Source organism: Cupressus sempervirens, chromosome 4 (assembly GCF_028749045.1).
Source record: "Cupressus sempervirens isolate cs-2001-9-10 chromosome 4, ASM2874904v1, whole genome shotgun sequence".
NCBI classification, from domain to species: Eukaryota; Viridiplantae; Streptophyta; class Pinopsida; order Cupressales; family Cupressaceae; genus Cupressus; species Cupressus sempervirens.
The window spans coordinates 174,210,782-174,238,400 of NC_143121.1; the positions used below are offsets into that span (position 1 = coordinate 174,210,782).

At 36.8% G+C, this 27,619-nt stretch overlaps 1 protein-coding gene across 2 annotated transcripts in view; it reads left to right on the forward strand.

The window, feature by feature from the left end:
- Positions 1 to 27,619, forward strand: part of LOC149560537 (LisH/CRA/RING-U-box domains-containing protein) — a 189,724-nt gene that overhangs the window by 114,105 nt on the left and 48,000 nt on the right. For both annotated transcript variants that reach the window (XM_089824722.1, XM_089824723.1), the window contains one exon: positions 12,880 to 13,065. In XM_089824722.1, the coding sequence (XP_089680848.1) occupies positions 12,880 to 13,065 (186 nt within the window). The remainder of the gene's footprint in view (positions 1 to 12,879; positions 13,066 to 27,619) is intronic.

The following is a 27,619-nucleotide window of genomic DNA, read 5'->3' on the forward strand; positions in this document are numbered from 1 at the left end:
CTGCATATGGAAAGGTGAAAATGAAATGAAGCTTGAAGGAAATTGAACTTTATAGTCGTCTTAGGTGAAAAGGTGAAGTCAAAGTGCATGAAAGATGAAAATGACATTTGTTTTACATTTCAAAAAGTGACTTTTAATCAAAATCGGATCTTTGAGATGCAATTACATGTAAGGCATTTCGTGTAATCGTGTCGTGCGAATGGATGCGGAAAGTGATATGAGTGAAAATGAAAGTGGAAAATGAGATTACATGCATGTGTGGATGGTGAATAAGATGGAAAACATGTAATCGCATTTGTCGGATGAGTTGCGAAGTGTTGTGACATTGAAAATAGAAGTGGAATGTGATAATGCTTTCACATGAAGTGAAGCAACAAGTTCTTGGGAAAGAACAACAAGTTCTTGGGAAAGAACTTGTAACTTCTCCAAAGTGGAGAAAATTGGCAAGCAAGCACAAAGCACAAAAACTCAAAAGAAAAATGTACATTTGGAAAGTGACTCAAATATGTCAACAAGCAAGCTACTTCAACATGCAAATTTGAATTTGGAATTTGGGGAAATTCCAAAACTGTGAAAATGAGAGTTTTCATCATTTTTAAAGGCAAAATGCACTTTTCATAACATATATATGGACAAGTGTGCAATAACAAGTCATAATATGCATAGAAATAGCAAGATAAGCATGAATTGATGAGAAAGTTTGAAAATGTGCACTTACTTGGAGGTTAAAGAGCCAAAATAGCAAGTTTTATAAACTTGAAGACCAATTCTTCCTCAAATCTGGAATTTCAAACAACTTTTTGACTTTTTCTGTACTTGCATTTAACAAAAATCAATGAGCAATTAAGGGTCGAATTCAATATGAAAGTGTCAAATACATGGTCTCCAAAGAGAATATCATGCATTTAAAACTCAAAAACAATCCCTCTTGATCAAAAGCATGGGTTAGAAATACACTTTTTTGAGTTTTTTGAACAAAACATGACTTTTTAATGCAAAAATCTAGGCCGTTTTTGCAAAAACGTGGGCAAAAATGCATGTTTTTGAGTCTTTTTTGACTATTGAATACAAAACCAACTTCCCCAAATGCATATATATGGATCAAAATGCAAAAAAGTGGATAAAAACCCCAATTTTCTGGGCGTTTTTAGCAAAAACGTGATTCATAAAGGCACTATGAATTCATTTTTGGCTTCCAAATGCAAAAATGTGACCCAAGATGTATTGCAAATGGTTGAAGATACCAAAATGCCTATTTTCTTTGCAAAAATGTGATTTAAATCACTCTAAATGGATTTATTTGAAGATTTTTCCAAAAATATGCCCTTGGAGGGAGTTTGAGAAAACATTTTTTAGCAAGATAAATCCCATTTTGATGTTAGAAAATCGATTGCCAAGCAAAAATGACCCCATTGGGAAAGATTTCATGCTAATCCACCAAGTAAATCTCCCTTTATGATCAAAATCAGGTTCTTGGAGGGCAGAGACATGTATTTCTTCAAAATCAGGCTTTTTGGAGGCCAATACACATTAAAACATGCTTTAGTTTAAAATTGGACCTTTTGGAGGCCAATACACATATTAAAACATGCTTTAGTTTAAAATCGGACCTTTTGAGATCAATAGCATGTTTTAAAATGTGCAAGTGATCAAAATCACACCTTTTGAAGGAGAATACACATTTTAAGTTACATCTCACATTTGGATGCAAAGACATAAAAATGTACCTTTTGATGCAATGACATAAGAAATGTCCACTTTTGATAACCTTTTGATGTAATGACATCAAAAAGGTCCACCAAGTAGAACTTTATATGTAGTGACATGTGAAATGTCCACTTTTGATAACTTAGTCATTTATTTCACTTAAATTTATAAAAATGTTACTAAAAGAGTCATAAGCAATATTTATCTATCATATATAAAAATATAACATATAAACATCATTGAAAAAGTAACATTTAAATAAGCATTTGATTTAAAAATCAAAAATTAAATTGGAACTATTGAAAATTTAAAAAGTAACTCAACGTAAAATTAAATGCACTATAGTCACTTTAAGTTAAAAATTTAAAGTTAAAGTAACTTAAAAATATAACAAAAAGTGAACTTAAGTTATATTTATCAAAAAGTGAAAGTCAAATTAAAAATATAACATCATATTTTTAATTCGTGCTATTGCACCAAAAAGGTTCACTTTTGAGGTACTAAAACGGGCATATCTCTTGACTGACAACTCCAACTGAGCTCTAAGTTAGATCAAATCGAAGGGGAAAATAAAAGCCATGTTATGAGCAAGACCAAAGGACTAAAAACCAACAAATGTAAAATCAAAAGCAAAGAAAAGGATGATGAAGGCTTCAAAAATCAAGCAAAGGCTCGAAAGAAAGCAAAACGAAAAACACTTGACGAAGGCCGTTAGTAAAATGATTTGATATACGAATTTGAGTTGATTGATTGATCAACATTAAGCAATTGAATATCAAATTAAACTTAGAGATACATGAAACCAACTTTAAAGTTTCATATTGTTTCCTACATTTTGTTGTGACAAAATGCAAGACAAGCACAATGTTAACAAATAGAAGAATTGAGATTAGAACTTGGTACAAGTAGAAGCCATCGTCGAGAAGCAAGAATAATTGGAGGAATGCCTTGAGCATATCAATGTATATGCCAAACAAGGTGGGAGAGAAGCCTTGCTTCAACCAAATAGTGCTCTGGACCAGATCAGAGAACTCCTTATGGAGTCGTGAAACTACCCACCATAGTCTTGTATAACTTCATAATAGCCTCCAAAAGAGTCTCAAAAATCCCAATGTGTGTAAACTTCTAAAAAAGCGCCACCCAAGGAATAGAGTCAAATGCTTTGCAAAAGTCCACAAAGCAGCACTAGACTTTCGCCAAGTGGTGTCAAGCCTCTTCAATGATAGTTCAAAATGTTAAGAGTATGGTCCATAGTGTGAAAATGGGTGTGGAAGCCAACCTAACTCATCACATAGCAATGTCAGCTATCAAACTCTCTAGATAGAATAGTGTTTAACACAATAGCTTTGAGTTTGGGAAAAATGTGCCCAACCATGATGGTCTTGTAGTTGTGAGAGTTTGAAACCAACTTGACCTATGTGCCTTAACCATGAATTAGGAATATTAGTACAAACCACTACATTATATAGCACAAAGAGGAAGGAACCCAAATCCGTGATACCAAGTTTGAACAATTCCGCCTAGAATCCTCATCCATTGTCTCGCTGCAACTCATGGATCTAACTACCTCGCAAATGTTGGAAAAAGTGAAGAGATAGCAATGGGTTGGGGGAGTGAGGTGGAGAGAGGTATGGCTTGGGGTGTTGTAAAGAGTGGAGTTGCGAGAGACCAAAGAGCAGTGGTGTAGATTGGAAGGAGGAGGATGGCAAGGGAACATAGTGCACCAAGAGAGCTTGTGGGAATGTAGGAGTTTGGCCAAAGGGATTGACATTGCAATGTGAAGTCTAATTGCTTCTTGTGTTGAATAAAGTGGTGGTAAGAGTCTCAACCGTGTGAAGGAGTGAGCGGTGAAGGCCAAATGTAATGAATAGTGGAAAGACTTGTGGTCATCATCAAACCGCTAGTTCAAAGGACAAGTGTTCCTGTGCTTGGGGCTAAGATGAAAGGAGGTGGTGCGATGAAGGATGGAGAGGAGAGAGGACTCCCAAAATGCAACAACTAGTAAATTAGACATGGGGGAAGCATTAGTGGACTCAGTGAAGGAATCCTAAGGAAGGAGCTATCTAAGATGGAGGGTAAAGAGGTCGCAGTTGCTCTTAGAGAAAAAAAGGTCTTGATGAGGGTCACCACAAAAGGGGGAGGAGGGAGATGGGGCAATGGGGCTATGAAGGAGAGGCTTAGGATGGCGTGGCAGGCTAAGGTGAGGTAGGAGACGTTGAAGCGACTAATGAAGGGAACGAAGCAAGTGAATGAGAGAGCATAGTCCAAAGCACTCGTGTCACCATAGTGGTGTTAGCAAGTGAATAATCCAAAAGCAGGGAAATAGGGGAGCCCATTCAGAATCACCAAGTTAGAAGACTCGCAAAATTGGAGAAAGTGGCTTCCATAGCTTGTAAGGGACCCCTGGCTGCCCTTGGAGAAGCGTTGAAGACCCAAGCTGGTTGGAGTGACCTTAGAAGTACAAATCAAGTTAGACTTGCGATCTGTGAGGGGGGTATGAAGATCTTTGGTATGAATTTAGTGTCCCAAAAAATGATGCCCCCATGGTCGAGAATTTGGAAATGCACTCGTGTAAGTCCACATAAGGGTTGCCACCCTCTGTTTATTTTCATGTTTCAAAACCAATTAGTATTATCCATATGACTATATGGTTAACTATTCTCCTTGTGAACTTTGTGTCATTTAACAATGTTGTCTTTAATAATAACCAATTTTTCTGCGCTGCTAGCAAACTTCAATCCCCATAAGACAATAATCATATTACGATCATTGCCATTTTTAAAATGATATCTGATTAATTAAATACAATCTCCATGGATACTTGATCTATCGATATGCTTGTTGACTTTTTGGTACTGAACGTAATATTCATATTGCTTCCATATGCACGGTAGTGCTATTTTGTGGTTCGCACCAATGGATACTCTAATGATTTGTTCATTTCTCTGATTGCTACATAGCCGATGATGAAGTAACCATACCATCGTTGTGCAAGTTGAGTCTAGTGCTTCCTCATTTGGCAATTGAATTCCCAATGGCTATTGTTCTCCTATGTAGAGTTTGCTTCGTCTTGATGATTGTTGGCTTATTAATAATTACTGCTTAAAGATCGATGTCCTATGTGGTCCTATTCAATTATGCAATTGCAGTCTTTCCCAAACATTGTGAACATCACTATTGTAAGCCTCTATTTTCACTCATTGAATTGGCGAGCTTTCATTTTCTTATATCCTTAACTTGGTCACCACTTTTTAGCCTTATCAAAATAATTATTTTAATTCAAATTCCAATTATAGCTGGTTGACATATTTATATAATTTTCCTTTTCATATGGAAAAATGTTGTCCACAATTAGTATCATTCCTTGTTCTTAGTGGAAGGTATATAAAGAATAACACTTATATGTACTTTGTCTTTCCAAACTTGTGACTCGAAAGTTACTTTATCAATTGTATAGATATCTTGTTTGGAGATAGTTATCCGTTGATAATCCTCTATGCAATCCATTGATTATCTTTATGTAATAAAATGTTAAGTCTTACCATTGTATTTAAACTGCATAAGATTATCAATTATATTATAACATGCTCTTTACTTATATATATATATAGGGTTATGAAAATTTGCACTTGGTCTGCCCTGGTTTGATCCTAAAATAAATCAGGGAAGAAAAAATAAATCAAACAAGAGCTCTGTGAGAGCTTGAGTCCGTGCCTTGTGCATTGGTTGTAAGGTATGTGAGGCGGATGGTAGTTGTCAATTTGCAACATATTTTTTGAGGTGTTAAGAATTTAATTTGCACAAGCACTAACAGATTATCAATATTTCATGTGCAGAAATAGAGAGTGCAGAGACGATGTTATATAATTTTAAGTTAACAGTTAAAACAGAAGGCATAAGACAAGACATAGAAACAATCGTCATAAAAAGCATGTCTACAAGATTTTTGGTTCTGTATATTATAGTCAGAATTAATCATTACGGAAAGAGCCCCATGTGTTTTGTATGTACAAAATCCATAGAATGATTGCTTTGATAGCATAAGCAAAAATGGAAAGCATAGACTTCTTATATTATGGACATTTCTTTGTGCTTATTTTCCATATCCCAAACCTGCAATAGCAATTATACTTGAAACAAGTTAGTTTGGCTCAACATAGGATGATGATTTACATCTCACAAATTTCTATCTAAAGATTGCGAAACTTGTAGATGCAATGAAAATTGTAGCAGTGTTCTTGCAACTTCCAAATAAAACAAAAAATGGTATGATATTTATTCCTTTTGCAGCACTAGGTAAATGTTTACATCGGAAATGTTATCAAAGGTGTGCACTTAGCAAAGTGCAATGGAAAAAATGGCATGGTTATGATTAAGACATGGTAAATTAGTTTTACCTTGCCTTGCAGAAAGATGAATAGTTTAAAAGTGCTCACATATACTGACTAGAATTCAACCAAACAAAAAGAATGAATAGTATGTTTTCATATGGAAAACTTAATTGTATTCATTAACTGATATATCAATAGTATAGTAGCGAACTATCTTTTGAAGTCGCACTCATTCTGCTCAATACAAGCAGGTAAGGATATCAAAAGACTTAAAACTAAAAGCCAGAGCACAAAACTAAAAACAATGTACAGAGAAAACAAATACATAGGCTGTTTTAGAACAAACAGATGAGCAGGTAAGGATATCCAAAAACTTAAAACTGAAAGCTAGAGCAGAAAAATAAAAATAATGTACAAAGGAAAAAAATACATGGGCTGTTTTAGAACAAACAGATGAGCACGTTAACTAAATTCACATGCAATCTTTATTATGTCAGATAAAAATCAAAAGACATAAATCTACAGTCTCCAAGGAAGTATCGATCTCCAACACATCATGCACATTGTAAGGTATCACATGAAAATTGAGCCTCAAAAATATTATTCAACACAGTCGTGAAACTATATATGCCTTCAAAACTTCTAGTTCTTGTAAAATGTTTAAATTTGGAATAAACTCTGAAAAAGAAGATTACAGTGCAGGTATACTTTTCTTCATGACTATTAGCTGTTACCAGATTTATCATATTGAGAGGGTGAGTGAATAAACATAAACCAAACTTTCAGTATACATTTTAGTCTTTCCAGTGAATTCATTGACAATTGAACATATACAGTGGTACAATGTGTGATCATGCACATTTACATGGGTCACAGAAAAAAAATAGCTTTGAAAACATTATTCAACAGAGTTGTGAAACCAAAGATGTCTTCAGAACTTCAAATGCTTGTAAAATGTTTAAATTTGGAATAAATACTGAAAAAGATGATTGCAGTGCAAGAATACTTGTCTTTATGCCCATTAGCTATTACCAGATTTATGTAGTCATAAATTTCAGTATGTGTTTTAGTTTTTCTAATGAATTCATTGGCAATTGAACATACACAGAGGAACAAAGTGTGTTTGAGGTCAGCTGTCATTAATTTTGTGGTTGGCTTATACTGATACAAAATTTTGTTGAAGATGACAATGGTGTTCTCTTCGTGCAAGGCGGCGAGCTGGGTTCAAAGTTGACTTTCAGACCATATATCACATCCTGACCCTCCAGGTTATTATTGAGGAGGCTAGGCACTGTTCTGATGAGGTTTACTGCTGTTTTGTGTACTTGGAAAGCCTTTGAGCCGATGCCCCAAACATCCCTTTTTTAGAGGCTTCATGATATTGGGATATCTGATACTTTACTGACAACCATCATGAGGCTTTATGAGTGTATTGTGGGCAGATTCAGGACTCCTCAGGGATTCTTGGATCCTATTTAGAGTGCCATTGGGGTGAAGCAGGATTGCCCTCTCTCCTCCACTTTATTTGGCATATATATTGACGAGTTGGAGGCTTTTTTCAACAAGCATTCACTCCTTGGTGATGGTTGTTCCTTACATCAGGTTCTGATTTTCATACTTATTTTTGCAGATGATTTTGTTCGGCTATCCTCATCCCTTGAGGGGCCACAACAACTTCTGATGGTCTGGTCTATTTTTCAGACATGCAGCAGCTTGTGGTCAACTTGGGCAAGACCCAAATGATGGTCTTTAATTGCTTAAAGATCTCCCACTTTCACTTCTTCTTCCAGGATACCTAGATCGAGACCTCTTCTTCATTCATGTATTTGAGTGTCACATTTTCCGGTCCCTCCTTTAGTACGAGGCCTAGTATGTAGTCCGAAATCAATAAGGGGTATGAGTCTCTTTCTCTTCTGGAGAGACAATGTTACTGCCACCACTTTTGGGTCACCATGTCCAAGTTGACTCTCCTAGATACCTTGATCAGATTGATAATTCTTTATGGCTCGGTGGCATGGGGGCCCCCTTCGCTGGTTCTGATTGGGCATTGGTGGAGAAGGTATAGGCTCCCCTCCTTAAAGGCATCATCAGGCGCCACTAGTCTGCCCCCCTCAACATCATTTTGGCCAAGTTTGGGGATCATTCTTTTAGGCTCAATGCCATTTTCGATCTTGTTTAGTCCCTCCACCATCTTCAATGCTTTGCAGATTCGGCTGAGGGTCTTCATATATACCTCTACTTGGCTTATCACCCTTCAAAGGTGATCACGACTGATGACCACTATTTGGGCCCATTGCTTTTCTTCTTAGGCTGCTACCCTTCCGAGGACTGTAGGGATTGACATTGACTATCTTCCTCCCTTTCAGTACTCTTTGGACGCCCTTTCTCATCTTGTCCCTCCTAGGCAGGAGTTGAAAAGGCATGTCAGGATTATTATTTATAGATAGTATGCGTGTATCACTTGGGTTAACCCTCCAAGGGGGCTTTGGCCGAGGAGTGCCTTCTAATTTGAGCAGCTTATGGACATCCAAGACAGGGTGCTTTAGTATGAGACCTACTGTGCAGCTCCAAATCAATAAGGGGTATGGGTCTATTTATCTTCTGGAGAGACATTGTTATCGCCACTACTTTCAGGACACAATGTCCAAGTTGGCTCCCCTGGATACCTTTATCAGATTGACAATTTTTTATGGCTTGGTGGTATGGGGGCTCTCTTTGCAGGTTTTGATTGGGCATTGGTGGAGAACGTATAGGCTCTCCCCCTCAAAGGCATCATCAGGTGCCACTAGTCTACCCCCCCAACATCATTTTGGCTGAGTTTGTGGATCATTCTCTCAAACTCAGTGCCATTTTCGGTCTTGTTTTATCCCTTCACTGTCTTTGATGCTTTGCAGATTCAACAAAGGGTTGTCAAATATACTTCTACCTAGCTTATTGCTCTTCAAAGGTGATCACAAGTGATGACCACTATTTGGGTCCACTGCTTGTATGCTCAGGTTGCTACCCTTCTGTGGACTGTAGGGATTGACATTGCCTATCTCTCTCCCTTTCAGTACTCTTTGATGCCCTTTCTCCCTTTCAGTAGGAGTTGAACAAGCATGAAAGGATCAATATTTATAGATAGTATGCACGTATCACTTGGGTTAACGCTCAAAGGGGGCTTTGGCGGAGGATGGCTTTCTAATTTGAGCAGCTTATGGACATCCATGACAAGGTTACTGTGAGCCCGTCGTACCTTTCTTGGCATTGGTCTCATGCATGCCATATTTACTTGGGATCTTTTTTAGGGTGGGATTGCATTGACTTTGTTTTGATTGATCATGACATTGACAGAGGGGACCATGTCTACTAGCTTTGTGACATGGGAGAGACTCAAACGGAGACTCATTTCAGTTTCTACTGCCCCATCTACTATAAGATCCGCGGAAGGTTCTATTGCTTGTTTAGGAAGTGTCGGTCTCTCTTAGCTTTGTTTGGATGCACCAGCCAACAATGCCTAACTCTCTATTTTTAATAGTCTATGAGACACCGATACTGCATGTTACAGATTCAATCCCCCTTGAGACAACCCACTGATTGACTCATCACCTCCTTTTTTTCAGCGATCTCTCCTACCCAAGGCACCAAGTGGTCGCTTGGGTCCCCTCCATTTGGGCATGACCAATCTGTGATGCCTTGCAGGAGTTACACGCAGCTGTGGGTGACCACTCTCAATAGTTCACAGAGATGACATATGACCTCCACTCATCCTGTGTCATATCCTTCGGTCCTTAGTTTCTTCTTCATGGCGGTGGACACTAGTATGTTGCTGGTTGTTGTACCTGCCTCTTGTTGTTCTTTTCTCTTTGCTTTTTCTTTTCCCCGGACACCGTTTGGTGCTCCTGCTGTTTAGCTGATCTGTTTTGTTGTATCTCTTAGACCCTCGTGGTCTCTTGTTGGACATTAATAAAATTATCTTATCTTATCTTATCTAGGCATTCTTTATTTTACGTAGAGTAGTCAATTTGGTGTCACCATTTCCTTTAAGTAATGACACTTTTGAAATATAGAAATCAATAAGAATGGTTTGGAACAGCTTAATAATTGTCATTAAGGCTAGGAAAAGACTTTTGGAGTTTATAGCTGTCAAGTTAAAATTTAAAAGTTATATGGTAGGTATAAAAGTTATATGGTGGGTATGCCCAATTCTGGGATGAGCAGGCATGAATAATAAAACTAAAGAAAAACAAATGGATCTGAGATTAGGCTTCAAGTGTAATACTATTTTTAAAGCTTAAAGAATACAAGTCAAACATATAATTAGAAATAATAAATATTTTTCTAGTTCTTCCATTTTCTGTTCTGTGTTATTCCTCATTTTCTATAAGATCAGAAGACTTACCATTTTCTGTTTCAGAAATCATATGTATTCGATAAACTGTTAACACTGATGTGCTCCATATAAACAATGGAACAGAGCAAAACAATGGCTATAAAACAACCTCATCCAATGTGGAAACATGATGCCCATGCATAAACACGATTCCAAAGTATATGATATTGGTAGAAGCATTATATGCCAAGAAAGCCTTTTTTCTGACCATATCGAGTCTCATTCTTTCAAGATTAATGTTGATTTCATTACATAATTATTAAAAAAATTAACTAGTTTTGTTTAACCCTCTGTATACAAAGCATTGTCAGTAAAGTGGAAACAATTATAGATTGAAACAACCCAACTCAAAGTGACATGACAGTCTAGAGAATTCTGAAGGATTTGTGGGACTTTGGCAGTGGAGGACTAGAATTGGGAACATGTAGCCAACCCCCACTCAACAATTTCAAATCAGAGGTGGACTTATGGTAGTAGAAATAAGGTCATGGGAGTACATAGGACAACAGCAAGCCAAAAAGGGATCTGAAGACAACAGCAAAAGATCATAAAGAGCTGTAGAGGACCTAGTCACCCATCTTAAGTGTCATCCATTCTATATTCATTCATTATTGCAGTTGTGTCTGACATTATTGAGGTTAGAGAAATTACCAACTGCATTTTCACAAATTTTTCTCTGCAATAGCAGACTGTCTTGGATTGATAGGACCATGCTGCTAGCCTCTACAACATGCAGGTCACTTCCACTGGGACTGCTGCTCATCTGGTTAAGCACCTCACTAATGTCAGGCACAACTGTGCTTGTCTCATTTGGAGCAATGGTGCTTTTTAGCAGCTCCCAGTCAGAAGACCCTTGTGGGGTGGGCGGATTATCATCGTGTTGGGGCTCTATATATGGTATGGACCCTGGGGGCAATGCTTCATAACAAACCAGCAGCAGATTATACCAACTATGCATTGCAACAACTATACCAACCACACCTCCTAGCTTGCATATAGAATTATTGTCTATTTTGTCAATTCAAAAATTTCCAGATTTGTTTTTCTGATTTGCTTCTTCAGCTAGTAATTTTTTGTGATGCTATTTTACAACTTGATTTTCTTAATTTCTAAGATTGAGATTGAAAATGATAGGACTGTTATAGGTTCAATAGTAGAAACAACATTTGTAACCTAGCCTAGTATTTTTAAGGGCCAATGGTTGGAATGTTACTGCAACTGACTGATAGCATAATAGAATAATGGAATTAAGATATACATCTAGAGCAAAAACATACCTGGTTCAGTATACCTGCTCAATTGTTTGCGGTAGGGAAAACCCAACAGAAACCCTACTGACAGTGATGTCCCAGGTTCGAAACTCTGACCTCCAACTGCAGATTGACACCATATTAAAATGAAAAATCTAGCTGACAAAGTGAAAAAATTATTACAATCACCTACTTCATGAGAGGAGAAGCACAGGACATACCTTCTGACAGCTATGACTACTGGTAATAAATACAGTTTTACTGATATTTATCCATGGGTTATTTTTACATTATTTTTTGAATTGAAAAAATAATTTTACCCCTAGTAAAATTAGTAACAACCAATAAAATAATAGAAATTTTGAGCAGAAATCAAATTTAAAATAAAACACTCAAAACTTTAAATTTTTCGGATTGTTCAAATTAATAAATATAAAAGAGTGAAAACATTAGTTTCCTGCCCATAAGGTAGGGACTAGCAATAAGACCTCAGACCAACAGGGAGAAAAAGTAAATCAAACACAAATACAGGAGGGTAAAAAGGATAAGCAAGCAAGGCTCTAAAGACAGACATGTGGATCTTCTATTCTTGGGGAAGAATGTGACATGTTAGGTTTTATGATATCACTTGCTTCATTTTTGTAAAAACTACTCATCAGTGTCCTTCATACTTTTGAAAGATGTTTTGATTTTTTTAACACTAGGGAAGGATATGACAAGTGAGGTCTTCTTATTACATCAAACTTTTTTCATATAAAATATATTGTGATCTTTAGTTACATGATTATGCATGAACTCCTGTCGTCAGCATTAGGATTCATATTTTGAAAAGGAGAGTTCTGTTATATCCTTTTATTTCCCATCTTTAAAAAAGAGGGACAAACATGTTAATGAAATTTATTCGTTATTCTGCTCTACCATATTTATGTTATATTCTTCTCATTTGATTTATGCTTATGATTATTTGTTTAGCTTTAAGGATAATTTGTCCAGCTTTTGTTTATTATCAGTTTACCATGTTATGTGTACCTCAACAAAACCAATTCTTATGATAATCAAGAATTTAAATATCTGATTGATTTGTTGATTCTAAAAAATATCCCTCACATGTCCCAATTCACAGTTTGTTCACCGTTTTCAGTTACTTGTTTTGTACTGATTGCATGAATGTTTTCATGATAACTTTTAACCTTTTACAGCTTGTTTGCATTCTATACAGAGCAAGTTTGAGTTTCAGCTTAGAAAGCAAGAGTTTATTGAGCTCGTAAGGGTTGACCAAAGTATGGATGCAATTGCATATGCTCGAAAACATCTTGCACCATGGGGTAAAACCTATCTCAAAGATCTTCAACAAGCAATGGCAACACTTGCTTTCAAAAGTAATACTGATTGTGCAACCTACAAGGTGACACATTTTCCTTGTTCTTTTCAAGAAAATTGTTTGCTAATAAAGGAAATGATGTAAGATATAATTTCTATTCTATACTGTCCCCTTTCTAAAATAAGATATTTTAATAATAATAAAAAATCTCCTACTTAATAATAAGTCAATTAAACAAATAAATTATAATTTACAATATCATTTACAATAAATAGAATATCGATATAGTGTTTTTTTTTCCTATTAAATATATAGAGCCAACTGGGCACAACAAGATAAGACAGCATCCCTTAAAGGGTGAACAACTGAAGCATAATAGTCATACCAAATCATGTATAATAGGTAAGATAACCTTTACAACAGTTTAGTAATAAAAAAAGATTTGAAAACCAAAGTCTCAGTGGAAACAGTTAGCTCCACCATCCTTCATTGCTGTCATTGCACTCATTTAAAGACTATCCATCAAGATCAGCATCCCTGCTACAAACATTTGTCCTGTCTCACAAGTTTGAATCTCTCTATGAGTAGTCTTCTTGAGTAGGCCCACTGTTAGCTCTGCTCTCTATATTAGCAGGTGGATCAACATGGGAGGGGACCTCCTTAGGTGATCTGCATCATACTTTTCATTCTCATTGATGATCATCCCATTTTCTGCTTCATTGAGGGTGAAATTTCGGACATCCTTTTGAAAAATAATCATGGCACCATCTTGGATCAAAGAAATGAATCTTTCCTCTGGTACTTTAATAATGGCGGAAACCTGTGGCATGATATGAAAAAATGTAAATTTATGATTAAACTCAGTAAGAACCCAAGGCCTGGATTGGAAAATCTCCTCATTCCATTGGTTCTAAATGAACCACAAGATTTCAGCAGATAAAGCAAACCATAACTTATTAAGATGCATATCAAAAGCCTCCACAAAACCAGCAATAGCATTAAAAAGGAGAGACCAGGGGTATTTTTCCATACAAGATCATTACCAAAGAACAAAGCCCGAACATTTGAAGCCGAAGAGCAATAAAAAAAAAAGATGTTCAAAAGTTTCAGGACAATGGCAAATAGAACAAGAAGCAGATTGCTTGCCACCTTGGGAAAGAAATTACCCAACATCAAGCTTTTTTAACATCAAGATCCAACGAAAGCAACATTTCTTGGGTTCAACAGTAGAATGCCAAAGAAGCTCAAATATAGTGTGCCATCTGATACTGGGCCAGCTAAAACCTCAAGCCAGATTGATGCTATTAATGATACTATCACCATCTTTCAATATGTCATAGTTATATTTGCAAGAAAAGGCCTTAAACATCTTACGGTTATTCCACTTAATGTGGTTAGAAGAATCAGAAGAAGAGATAATTTTACCAGGAAACCGCATGCCAACTGCTTTCAAGATAAGAGTGAGAGTCTTCTTTTGAGCACTAGGAATGTCAAATTTGGATCTCAGATCCTTCCCAAGGGAGAATTCTGCTGTCAGCCACAATATCCAGAATAAGGGAAATGCGTATTCCAGATTTTAGCAGAGCAGTATCAAGTAAGGGCCAAAGCCTTATCTCTAAGGTAAACACCCTACCAAATTGTTCTATCCCTCGCAACAAATGAAGGATTCCTACCAACCGCATGTCTAGAGCAGATAAGGGTTCTGACCTAACATTATGCCTTCTAGATTGAAGCAAATACCTTGGATCCAAAGACTTTAATATCAAAGTCACCAAAAACCATGTCATAGAAAGGGGTATTCTTCCACTACTTACCCTTTATAATATGAGATCTGCAGATATTATTTCTAACAAAAATTTTCCAGGGTTCATTCCCCCTCAATGATTTAAGAATCCACTTGGTAACCAAAGAAAACCCTTGATTGTTTAAATCTTTCAATCCAAGGCCTCCCTTATTTTTAGAGGAGCAATGCCAATCCCATTTAACACAGTGCATTTTCCTATTGCCCAGTCCATCAGAGCACAACATCTCTCTCAAAATTTTATCAAGTTTATTAGTGTGGTACTTAGCAAAAAGCCAAGTAGAGGCATAGTATAAAGTATGAGATACAAGAATTTTCTGAACTAACTTCACCCTTCTGTTGTGAGGTTTTCACACCATCACCCCAAAATTTTGGGGACCCCCTTTTTTTCTAGCAATTTTTCGGTCCAGAGGTTTCAAATTTGAAGATTTCACGCCTTGGACACCTTTAGGGCCAGTAGGGAGAGGGTTAGATTTATTTTCACCCGGTTTCAACTTGATTTTCCAGAGCCACCAATTTGATCCTTAGGTCGAACAAATTTTAAAAGAACAACACTTGGCAGGATAAAATTGTAAATTTTGTGCTTAGACATTTTCTTTTGAAAATTTGGATATAATTGTATAAAATTGGATAATTTTCAAAAAATGAAATTTTTGTTAAATTTGGTCTTTTGGAAAATCTTAATTGTTTTTTTTGGTGAAGAAAATTAATTTTTCTGATGGTGAAATAAAATTGCAAAATCGATTTTTGGCTCTAGAAGAAATTTTATTTTATTTTTGTAAAATTTTTTTTTATTGGCATAGCAAAATCGATTTGGGTAAAAATTGCAAAAAAAATGGTTTTAATAGATTAAAATTGCCTTGAAAACTTTTTGCCTTTAATGAAATTAGTAATTTAATATTGAAAAATGGCTTTTGGCTAGCCAAAATCTAATTTTAATGACGTATTAATTACTAAATCTTCATTAAATGGAAGCATTGAACATCTCCAAGGCATTGTTTAATTTCTTTTTGCAAATTGAAACTAATTGGCAATTTAAAAAGTTAATTTTCATCATGGCAAAATTAATTTTAGCTATGTATTTAATTGTGGGCCATAATTTTGCATTAATTATTTGTTTTTCTTTCTCCCAGGGTCCAAGTCGGCCAGCTTGGAGGAAATTAGAAAGTTGAGTATAAGAGGAGGCCTCTCTCTCATTTCCTCCTCACTTCTCACTTCTCCTTCTCAAGGCGTTGGCGATTTTGCAAGAGCAAATCTGCACTCTTCTTGCTTGGCAAATTTTGTGGAGGGCCAAAATTTGTGGAGGCCGAATTTTGTGGAGGCCAAAATTTGTGGGAGCCGAAATTTGTGGGAGATAAAATTTTGATTTTCGCAAGTGGCTGCGATTTTTGCCCTAGTTGGGAAATTTTATTTGGAGGTGAATTGCATGATAAATTTCTAATTTGCAAGGGATTTGAAATTTTTGAAGTTATATCCTAGGTTCCGAAAAGTCGCTATAAGATTATTGGTTAAGGTGAATTTTCATCATCTAGAGTTGTAAGGGGTCCTTAAGCTGACATCTATCTTTCGCTCTAGTCTAAGGATTGCTCCTCTTGGTTCTTCTTGCCTTCTGGTCCACCACTCTACCATCCCGTAATAGGGTGGCGAGCATGGAGGATGGTAGTGCAAGTAAGAATCCCAAGCGGGCAAACACTAAGAAAGACAAAGAGGATATGATGCCCAAAACTCCCTTCTTCTTGAAAATGAAGAGAATAACTGACACCAATATCACTACAATGGACATGATATGGATGAACGACAGACTAAAGGAAGGACAATCCCCCTTGGCTATAGGTAGAGGTAATTTCAAATCATTTAGAGTTGCAAGGGGTCCTTAAGCTGACATCCTTCTTTCGTTCTAGTCTAAGGATTGCTTCCCTTGGTTCTACTTGCCTTCTGGTCTACCACTCTACCATCCTGTAATAGGGCGACGAGCATGGAGGATGTTAGTGCAAGTAAGAAGCCCAAGCGGGCAAACACTAAGAAAGACAAAGAGGATATGATGCCCAAAACACCCTTCCTCTCGAAAATGAGGCGAAAAACCAATACCAATGGCAGTACCATAAAAGGGTATACAAAAGGTAGTTGCACATCACAGCCCAAGCGTCAACCCTTCTATTTCAACCATGATGAGCGACAACGGAGCAGCCATTGATTTTGAAGACATCAGAGAAGAGGATGTCAACGAGATAGATTTTGGATTGAGGTTGGGTGAGTTAGGAAAGGTTGCTATCAAGAAGAAGCATTTGGGCACCCTTTCCTCTCTGAATGCCTTTATTGGATTTGCGAAAGAATAGGAGAAGGATTATGAAAGGATACTACAAGTAGCAAGTAGCGTGGTGAAATCAGCGGAACTCGGAACAAAGCACACACCTTGTCCTCCTATGGAAGAAGTTAATGAAAGGCTAGCTAAGTTCATTGCCTTAGCTAAGAAAATGAAAGAAAAGGGAAGATTTATATTAGAAGATCATTTGAGGTAAGCCCAAATGGCAATTTCCCTTTCTTCTAGAATAGGAAAAGTGTCTACTTCTGATTGGCCACCATTTTGGTGCCTTCTCATTGGTTGCCACTTTTTGCACTTTTTTCATTGGTCTATTGATGAGGTGGCAGCTTCTCATTGGCCGATGGGGTGGCAACCCTAATTAGGGTTTTGAGGATCCAATCTGGATCGTTGATCTTGTTTTGATCTCCACCGTCCGTTGTATTTTTGGCCCCTATCAAAGGCCATTTGCTCTCATTTGTAAAGTGTTGGAGAAATTGTTGTGAAGATAATACCAAAATTGCTCTCTTTTTCATTGTTGCGATTTGCATTTTGATTAAGAACATTGGGTATTATTGCATGTTTTCTACTTCCACTTAGATTTCATTTCAAGTTGTTTAAGTTGTTTAAGTGAAAGTAAAGTAGGTAGATAGTTGTATGGTAGCATTGGTAAATGTTTGATAGGGGTCAATACTAGACCACTAGCATCCTAGCAGCTGGTTGGGAAGCCTTGTGTGGTGAATTAGTTTATTGTTCCTTTGAATCATTGCACCTGTGGAAGTGAGGCCGTTGGTCAGCTCTCATTAGGTTCGATCCCCGTCCATTTGCTAACCTTCCATTCATAGGAGTAGGAGTAGTATAGTGAGTAGTTGGGTAGTCGAAGCTTAGAGAAGCAAGTTAGAGGAGTAAGTTAAGTATTAGAGCACATCCATTCACCTTCCACAACCATTGCTTTCCCATCAATATCATCACTGGCAAACACAACCTTCATCACCATCACCATCAACATTATCTGTCTCCACACATTTCACAAACCGAGTCACCATCATCGTCACTCCACCAAAGTCCAAGTCATCCTTGAATGAATAGCGTAAGGCCGCCTACGTGATTACCAGCAAATCACATCGATAAAACTGAGCTAGTATCCAATGGTGTAAGGAACATTGGAGTTATACTCATGTCTCATGAGCATTAACTTTTCAAGAGAGGAGTTGCATGTTTGATATCCCATATCGAATATTCAATTGCTAATACGTTATGTAAGTGATACAAAACTCGCATCAACACCTTCCAGCTTAGTAAAGCATTTGAGGTTGCCATTTGATATGCTTTCTTTCAATATTCTTGAAAATCCACTCCCACATCCTAGTCAAAGAGGGGTCTAGAGAAAAAGTTATACCAAGATACCTCACCACATAATTATGGCCATACCACTTCCAATTCCTGCCTTTCATCCACTTAGGTAGGGAATTTGTCGAACCTAACATAGAAGACTTATGAGGAGTGATCTTTGCTCTTGAAGCCACACAAAAATTTGGAGTCTATTTATCACATTATTAAAAATTGTTCTCAGCAAGCTCCACAAAAAGTGTAGTGTCATCAACAAACTGTTCTAGATCGAGCTTCTCCTTATTAGGTAGTGTGATTCGTTTAAGAGGAGGACCAAACTCACAATCTTTCAAAATGTAAGATAAGAGTATTAGAACCTATGAGAAAAAGGACAGGGGCAAGATGGCACCCCTGCCTAATAGATCTCCCCAATAGAATAGGGTCTGATAACTCACCATTCACCTCAATGATAGTGGAGGAACCTTTGAACAATACACCCATTTGCAAAAATACTCAGAGAATCCAAAATTTCAAGCATTTTGATTGCAAAAAGCCATTCAGTTCTATCATAAGCCTTTTCAAAGTCTAACAAAATCATACCAACATTTAGCCCATCCATTTAGCCCAATGCATAGCTTCCCAAATGGTTATGAGATTTTCAAGGATATATCTCCCTCTAATGAATGCTGTTTGGGTCACTGAATGATACTATTTAAGATGTCAGTCAGCCTTCTAGCCAGCAGTATAGAAATGATCTTGCATGCAAGATTTAGGAGAGTATTTGGCCTCCAATTCCTTGCCTGAGACTTGTCCCCATCTTTAGGTAGGAGTTTAATGACCCCTTTGTTAATGTTTTTCTCAAGAGAGCCACTTTCAAAGGCATACTGATAGATCTGTAAAATTTCCTTAGAGATCCAATCTTTGTTCTTCTTATAGAATTCAGCAGGCATATCATCCATCCCTGGGGTCTTACCATCAGTGACAAAGTCAATGGAACTATCAATTTCTTAATTAGATATCCCATGACATAGTTTTTTAGCCTGCCTACCATTAATTTTTTGGGAATAACTTTAACACACATGTATCACATCCCGATTTGCATCTCCGTGCTCCGAAGAAAAAAGATCCTTATAGAAGTTAACAATAGCCTCTGAGATTTTGGAGTTATCACTAGAAAATTCCCCATCCACTTGAATGCCACTGATTTCCTCTCTTAATGTTTGGCCCTTGTAATATTAAAGAAGTATCTAGAACCTCTGTCCCCATCACTTAACCATTTTGCTTTGGCTCTGATTTTCTGTTGTTGAATCTTATATTGTTGTATCTTTCTAAGTTGATTCTTATATTTCCTTTCCTTTGGAGATCACCTTCCACTTTATTCTATTTCCTTTCCTTTGGAGATCACCTTCCACTTCATTCTATTTCCTTTGGTACCATTTTTCCTTGAAGTTCCTATTTTTGACTTCTTTAGTCCCAATAGTTTGGAACATCTTCCTCCACGCATCTGCCATCATATCCCATTTTTTAATGGGGTTGTTACAGTATGAATTGGAAAATTTGGAAAAACAAGAAACTATTTTTACTGCTTCAATAGTGTCTTCATCTTGAAGAAGGGATACATTCAGTTTGAACAATCTATTCTTTTTGGCATCATTGTTATTACCAATATGATCTTTCAAGGCCAGGGAGACAGGATTAGAAGAATGATCAGATATACTAGCTGGAAAAACTTGGATTGGAGAATGACCATGATTTTGAACAAGACAGAGTTCCCCTAAATTTGAATAAATCCTGGCAAGCCTGCGGTATATTCTATTTTTATTGGCTTGGTTATTGCACCATGTAAACCATATGTAATGACCCCTTCTCCGCGCTAGACCTAATAGTGCCTTGTTGGTCCATCCTTCCATCCAGATAGTCTAACGACATTTATTTGGAGGATGCTAGCCAGGCATAGGAATCTATTTGGTTTCATTGGGGGGAGATATTTAAGTGGGAACTCCTAAGGTTAGGTCACTTTATTTTATTAAGTGCATTTATAAAGTACTTTATCATTTAAAGTCACTTTATGACAAAAATGACTTAAGTGACTAAATGTAATAACCCCAACCGTTTATAACTTCAACAAACACCAAATTCTTTACTAATTCAGTCGTTTGATATTTTGTCAAATACTTTGCAAGCAAGCTCTGATACCACTGTAATGTCCGTTGCCCTAATTGACTGATTTTAGTTCAAAGAATATTGTCAAAAACTTGTATGTTGCCTTTCTCTTTTCTGATTTTTTGTGTTTCAGATTGTTTGATATAGTTTGAATGATGCTAAGAATTTTAGAATGTTCGCAAATGATATTACAATACCTCTTACAATGAACTAACATGCAAGTTCAATTTTTTTTAGTATTTTCAATGAATATACATGAAAACTAGATATGGAATGCATACCTACAGCCAGCTAACATTTTGACAAAAAATTGGCATAGAACTATTATGCTGATCATATATGCTATTAGATGGACATTTCGTCAAACAAATGGTATGCAACATATACCTCCTTTATTGAATTCATTCCCATGTACAATGTTGCTATGAATTTGCCAAAACAAATGGGTTTATAATAATGACTACAACAATGCCAAATCTAATTCTGAATTATCACTTACAACAGCAAAATTATATGCCTAAGATTACAATGCTAACTACTAATAGTTGCAAGAGGTACCTGATAGTCATGATGCCCACGGATGGAGATGAAAGTTGCAATCGGAATCAACCATAAATATTGTAGTGTGGGTACTATAGTGCGACACTATTCACGTGTACTGTAGCAGCAAGGAAAAAACAATTACTAATGGCTGCCTAAGATGAATTTTCAGATCTGCACTCAATAGTCCTTCAGTATTCTTCAAACCCTTCGGTTATTTCTTAACTTTAAGCACAAATAAAACTCCAGAATGAAGCTCTCCTAATGCCAAATTTAGTGGATATTTCACCACCTCAAATAGTTGTAACACTGAAGAATTGATGCTCTCTAATGGCTAACTGAAATCAGAAACCCTTAATTTCTTCTGCCAAGTTCATATCAAATGCAATTGACAATAATTGGATGCCTAACAATGAAGCTCTCCCCTCTATTTATTCTTTCCCTTCACCCTTCTAGAAGGAAATAAAATATTATTCAATTGCACTCTCTAGAAGCCTCCCCCTTTCCAAGACAATAATTATTTGTGCTTCTAGAAAATTAAATTAATTAAATATAAAGTCACCTTTAGATTTATTTATTTATTGACTTTAATTTAATTTATTTCTCCTTATTTCTCCACCTAGCCTATGGAGAATGTCAAGCTAAGAACTCCATTGAGGGTCTAAAAGATGGGGAACATTACACTAAAAGATAAAATAGACTTTTATCCCACATTGCTTAGTTGTTTGCATCTTCCCTCACATCGAGGTTATAAAAGCAAGTATCTGCATTGGGATTAACACTATGAAATATATCAAGGTTTAAAGATAATTCTGGTTGCTTAAATGTGACTGTGCTTTCTTAAGGACGAAATCCCTTGAGATAAGCTGGGAAACTAGATGTAGCCCCAGTCTCTCTTAGGTGATTGTATTAGATTTAAGAATGGAGGTTGCAGATGAATATATGAGGCTACAGATCCACATTTTGAGTAGGAAGTAAGATGCTTTGATAGGTATGTACAAATTCCTTGAAATGTATTAGATGGAGAAAACGTGTGATAGAAGTCCTTTAAAATTCGAAGAACTAGGAATTCGTATGACAGTAAGGGTGTAGGCTACGTATTTGCAGAACTAACTGAATCATTCCTTAAAGTAGGACAATGTAGTTATGACAAGAGACTAAGAGAAGTTGCAATAGGAATCCATGGGAAATGTGAGGAGTATTAGCTGAGACACATGTGATGTTACCCTCGTGAGAGACTTCCGTAGACCATCCAACAATCACGCTCAGATTACAAGGCTGAACACAGAGGTAGTAAGAGTGAGTATGGGTCTAGAAGACTGATTGTAGGTTGTAAGTTACATCAATGGGTGCATAGTATTGGTTATCGCAGAGTTTAGGTGGTCACTGGCCAAGCGCTCTCATCAATAGGGTCGGCTTCAATAGTAACATGTTGATGCGAGTTTTGCATCACTTACATAACATATTAGCAATTGAACATTTGATACGGAGTATCAAACATACAATTCCTCTCTTGAAAAGTTATTGCTCATGGGATATGGGAATAACTCCAATGTTCCTTACTCTTGTGGATACTCACTCATTTTTATCGATGTGATTTGTTGGTAATCACGTAGGCGGCCTTACGCTATTCATTCAAGGATGACTTGGACTTTGGTGGAATGATGGTGATGGTGATGGGTTTGTGAAAGCTAAATGATGTTGATGGAAAGTGGTGGTGGTCGAGGGTGAATGGTTCTTTCAATTGGTGTTTTTCTAACTTTTTTCTCCTAAATTCTAAGTCCTAAATTACTTGATATCCTACTCTTACTCTTATGGATGGAAGACTAGCAAATGGACTGGGCTCGAACCTAATGAAAGCTGACTAGTGGCCTCACTTCCACAAGTGCAATGATTCAAAGGAATAATAAACTAGTTTTCCATGCAAGGCTTCCCAACAAGCCGCTAGGATGCTAGTGGTCTAGTAATGATCCCTATCAAACACCTACTAATGCTAGCATGCAACTATCCATCTACTTTACTCTCACTTAAACAACTTGAAATGAAATTTGCTTCAACAACTTTAAAAGAAATCTAACTATGTGGAAGTAGAAAATATGCAATAACACCCAATGTTCTTAATCACCATGCAAGTCACAACAATGAAAAAGAGAGCAATTTTGGTGTTATCTTCGCAACAATTTCTCCAACACTTTACAAATGAGAGCAAATGGCCTTATATAGGGGCCAAAAATACAATAGACGGTGGAGATCAAAACAAGATCAACGATCCAGATTGGATCCTCAAAACCCTAGTTAGGGTTGCCACCCCATCAGCCAATAAGAAGCTGCCACCTCATCAATGGATCAATGAAAAAAGTGCAAAAAGTGGCAACCAATGAGAAGGCACCAAAATGGTGGCCAATCAAAAATAGACACTTGTCTTATTTTAGAAGAAAGGGAAATTGCCACTTGGGCTTACATCAAATGATCTTCTAATATAAATCTTCCCTTTTCTTTCATTTTATTAGCTAAGGCAATGAACTTAGCTAGCCTTTCGTTAACTTCTTCCATATGAGGACAAGGTGTGTGCTTTGCCCTGAATTCCACTAACTTCACCACTTTGCTTGTTGTTTGTAGCATCTTTTCATGATCCTTCTCATATTCTTTTGCAAATCCAATAAGAGCATTGAGAGAGGAAAGGGTGCCTAGATGCTTCTTCCTGATGGCAACCTTTTCTGGCTCATCCAATCTCGATCCAAGTCTTATCTCATTGATATCCTCTTCTCTGATGTCTTCAAAATCAAGGGCTGCTCCGTTGTCACTCATCATGGTTGTAATGGAAGTGTCGATGCTTGGGCTGTGATGTGCAACTGCCTTTTGTATATCCTTTTATTGTACCGCCATTGGTATCGGTTGTTCGCCTCATTTTCAAGAAGGGTGTTTTGGGCATCATATCCTCTTTGTCTTTCTTAGTGTTTGTCCGTTTGGGATTCGTACTTGCACTAACATCCTCCATACTTATCACCCTATTGCGGGATGGTAGAGTGGTGGACCAGAAGGCAAGTAGAACCAAGGGAAGCAATCCTTAGACTGGAACAAAAGAAGGATGTCAGCTTAAGGACGCCTTGCAACTCTAAATGATGAAAATTCACCTTAACCAATAGCCAAGGGGGATTGTCCTTCGTTTAGTCTGTCCTTTATCCGTATTATGTCCACAGCATCGATATTGGTGTCGGTTATTCGCTTCATTTTCGAGAAGGGTGTTTTGGGCGTCATATCCTCTTTGTCTTTCTTAGTGTTTGTCCGCTTGGGATTCTTACTTGCACTAACATCCTCCATACTCGTTGCCCTATTACGAGATGGTAGAGTGATGGACCAGAAGGCAAGTAGAACCAAGGGAAGCAATCCTTAGACTAGAACGAAAGAAGGATGTCAGCTTAAGGACCCCTTTCAACTCTAAATGATTAAAATTCACCTTAACCAATAATCATATGGCTTTTCGGAATTAGGACTAGGCCTCAAGAACTTCAAATCAACTTGCAAATAAGAAATTTATCATGTAATTCACCTCCAAATAAAATTACCCAACCTAGGGCAAAATTTGTAGCTTCTTGCAAAAATTAGAATTTTATCTCCCACAAATTTCGGCCTTCTACAAAATCCGCCTTCCACAAATTTCGCCTAGCAAGAAGAGTGCAGATTTGCTCTTGCAAAATCGCCAACACCCTAAGAAGGAGAAGTGAGAAGTGAGGAGGAAATGGGAGAGAGGCCTCCTCTTATACCCAACTTTCTTACTCCCCCCAAGCTAGCCAACTTGGACCCTGAGAGAAAGAAAAACAAATAATTAATGCAAAATTATGACCCCCAATTAAATACTTAGCTAAAATTAATTTTGCCATGATGGAAATTAACTTTTTAAATTGCCATTTGGACCAAAATTTCAAAAAGAAAATAAATAATGTCTTAGAGGTGTTAAATATTTCCATTTAATGAAGATTTAGTAATTAATACGTAATTAAACTTGGATTTTGGCTAGCCAAAAGTCATTTTTCAATATTAAATTACTAATTTCATTAAAGACTAAAAAGTTTTCAAGGCAATTTAATCCATTTAAAGCCAAATTTTGCAATTTAAATCTCAATCGATTTAGCTAAGCAATTTTAGCATTTTATCACAAATAAAATTATTTCTTTAGAGCCTAAAAGTCGATTTTGCAATTTGACTTCACCATCACAAAAATTAGTTTTCTTCACCACAAAATAATTAAGATTTTCCAAAAGACCAAATTTAACAAATATTTCATTTTTTGAAAACTATCCAAATTGATACAATTATATCTAAATTTTCAAAAGAAAATGTCTAAGTACAAAATCCACAGTTTTATCTTGCCAAGTTGTAATTAACTTTGAAATTTGTTCGGCCTAAGGATAGAATTGGTGGCTCTAGAAAATCAAGTTAAAAAAAATCGGATGAAAATAAGCTAAGTCTCTCCCATTGCCCTGAAAGTGTCCAAGGCTCAAAATTCTTGAAAATTCAAAATTGTTGGACAATCCAAAAATTTTCCGAGGCGATCAAAAAGAGGGGGGTCCCCAAAGTTTTGGGGCGATGGTTTGAAAACCTCACTACATAGCGCAAGGATACAGTGGTAGGGCGCGAGTGTTTCGGAAGCCATAATTAGAAAGGGTAAGTCCGAACCAAAGACAGATTAGTAGTTGCACATCATCATTCAAGTTCCCTTGTTTTGTTTTATCTTGTCTTATAATCAATGCTTACGTACAGGCCTGTAGTATGGATGTATGAATTTTTTAATTGCTGCATTAATTTGGGTAGTGGATAACTAGTGTTCTTGCATTTGGTAAAAAGGATACGACTACCTGAGTATTCTTCTCTAGCATTCTTTCATACTGAATTTAGTTATTCCTATTACTATTTCGTAAATTTTGGCGATAACCATTGAAGGGAAACTATAATAGTATCAACATTTTCAGCACCTAGGTTGCACACAAACTGTTTGTGAAAATTCCACAAGTGAGATTTTGATTTATTTTATCAAATCAAGAGGGGGGATCCTACACTATATGCTATAAAAGACCCCTTTCATGTTTTCTGAAGGATCTATAAAAAATAAATCTTCTCTTGAACTTAGCCCAAAAGAAAAATTCATTACCTTTCCATTCTATCTTCTATCATTCCATTTTGTCTTGTTTTCCCTCAATCATATTGAAATCACTAGTGACAAACCATGTGGCATTAGGCTAATTCATGGACAACCAATCGCAAAAGAGGGCTATCTCCCTATAATTATTAGAAACATAAATATTGCAAATCCCAACTACTTTACTGTCAAAATTGGAATTGGTCTATAAAGCTCTATGGCATGGGGACATCCCATGATTAATCATCTTATCAGCCCATTGAGGACCGATCAGGGTAGCAAGATCCCCTTTGCCTCTAACATGCTTAGTGTACAAACAAGTGACTCTATCCCACAAGAATTTCTGGATGTTAAAGGCTTGATGCCCAGTAACCTTTATCTCTTGCGGACAAACAATATCTTTACCAATAAGCTTATTACACCAATTTCTCACCACATTCTCTATTTGACATTTCAAGGCCTCTAAGATTCAAGCTGTAGATGTGTATCTTTATTATTAACTGGATGGAGGGTTTTGACTCTTGCAGAGTCTATTAAAACATGGTGGCATCTCATTGCTTATAATCTTGTTAGCCCTTTCACAATTATTTGCACTGTTAGTTCTCTCATAAGTTTTCCTTTTCTTTTTCTTATTGCCCACTTTAATGAACTCGCCTTGAATATTTACTAAGACATTCTGGGCATTAGGAGAGTTTTTCAGTTCGGGAGTCTCATTAAGAGGCATATTCTCAAGGTTATCCCTCATCGGCTCTAGGGCTTGCATGGAGTTGGTTCGGGCTTTAGATGCTCTACTCTGGATATTTCCTAGGGCGATTGGCTAGGCATTAGGCCTAGGGGCATCATCCTCGGTAACTTTTTCCTTGGGACTTCAATATATTGTGGCTGACAACAAACAATTTCTCCATTCTCCCTGGAAGGGACACACCTAGCCTCTTTGACTTCATACTCCACCTCAAAGAGGGAGTTGATAACAGAGGCAAATTTGTCAGTTTCAGTATCAATGGTTTCATTTTCAGCATTATGTTTATCAATCATATTACTATCTTTTTCAATAGAAGCATTATTGTCTTTAGAAGCATTAACATCTTTCTTCTTACCAATACTATCAATATTGTTATTGCCAACCTTAAAATCCTTCTGAATGTTCTTCAAGGCCGAACAATCTTTTCTATTTTGACCATTAAATCTGAAATGAAAACATGAACCAAATCTCCCAATTTATCAACTTCCCAAACAAAGATCTCTTCATGAATTTTCAAGGAGATTTCATTAGGGAAAATCACATTGGGTTTAAGGGCAAGAAGAACCCAATCATTGAGATGAGGAAGAGTAATCCTTGAATCCTTGACTTGTAGAGTCGAACCTAATG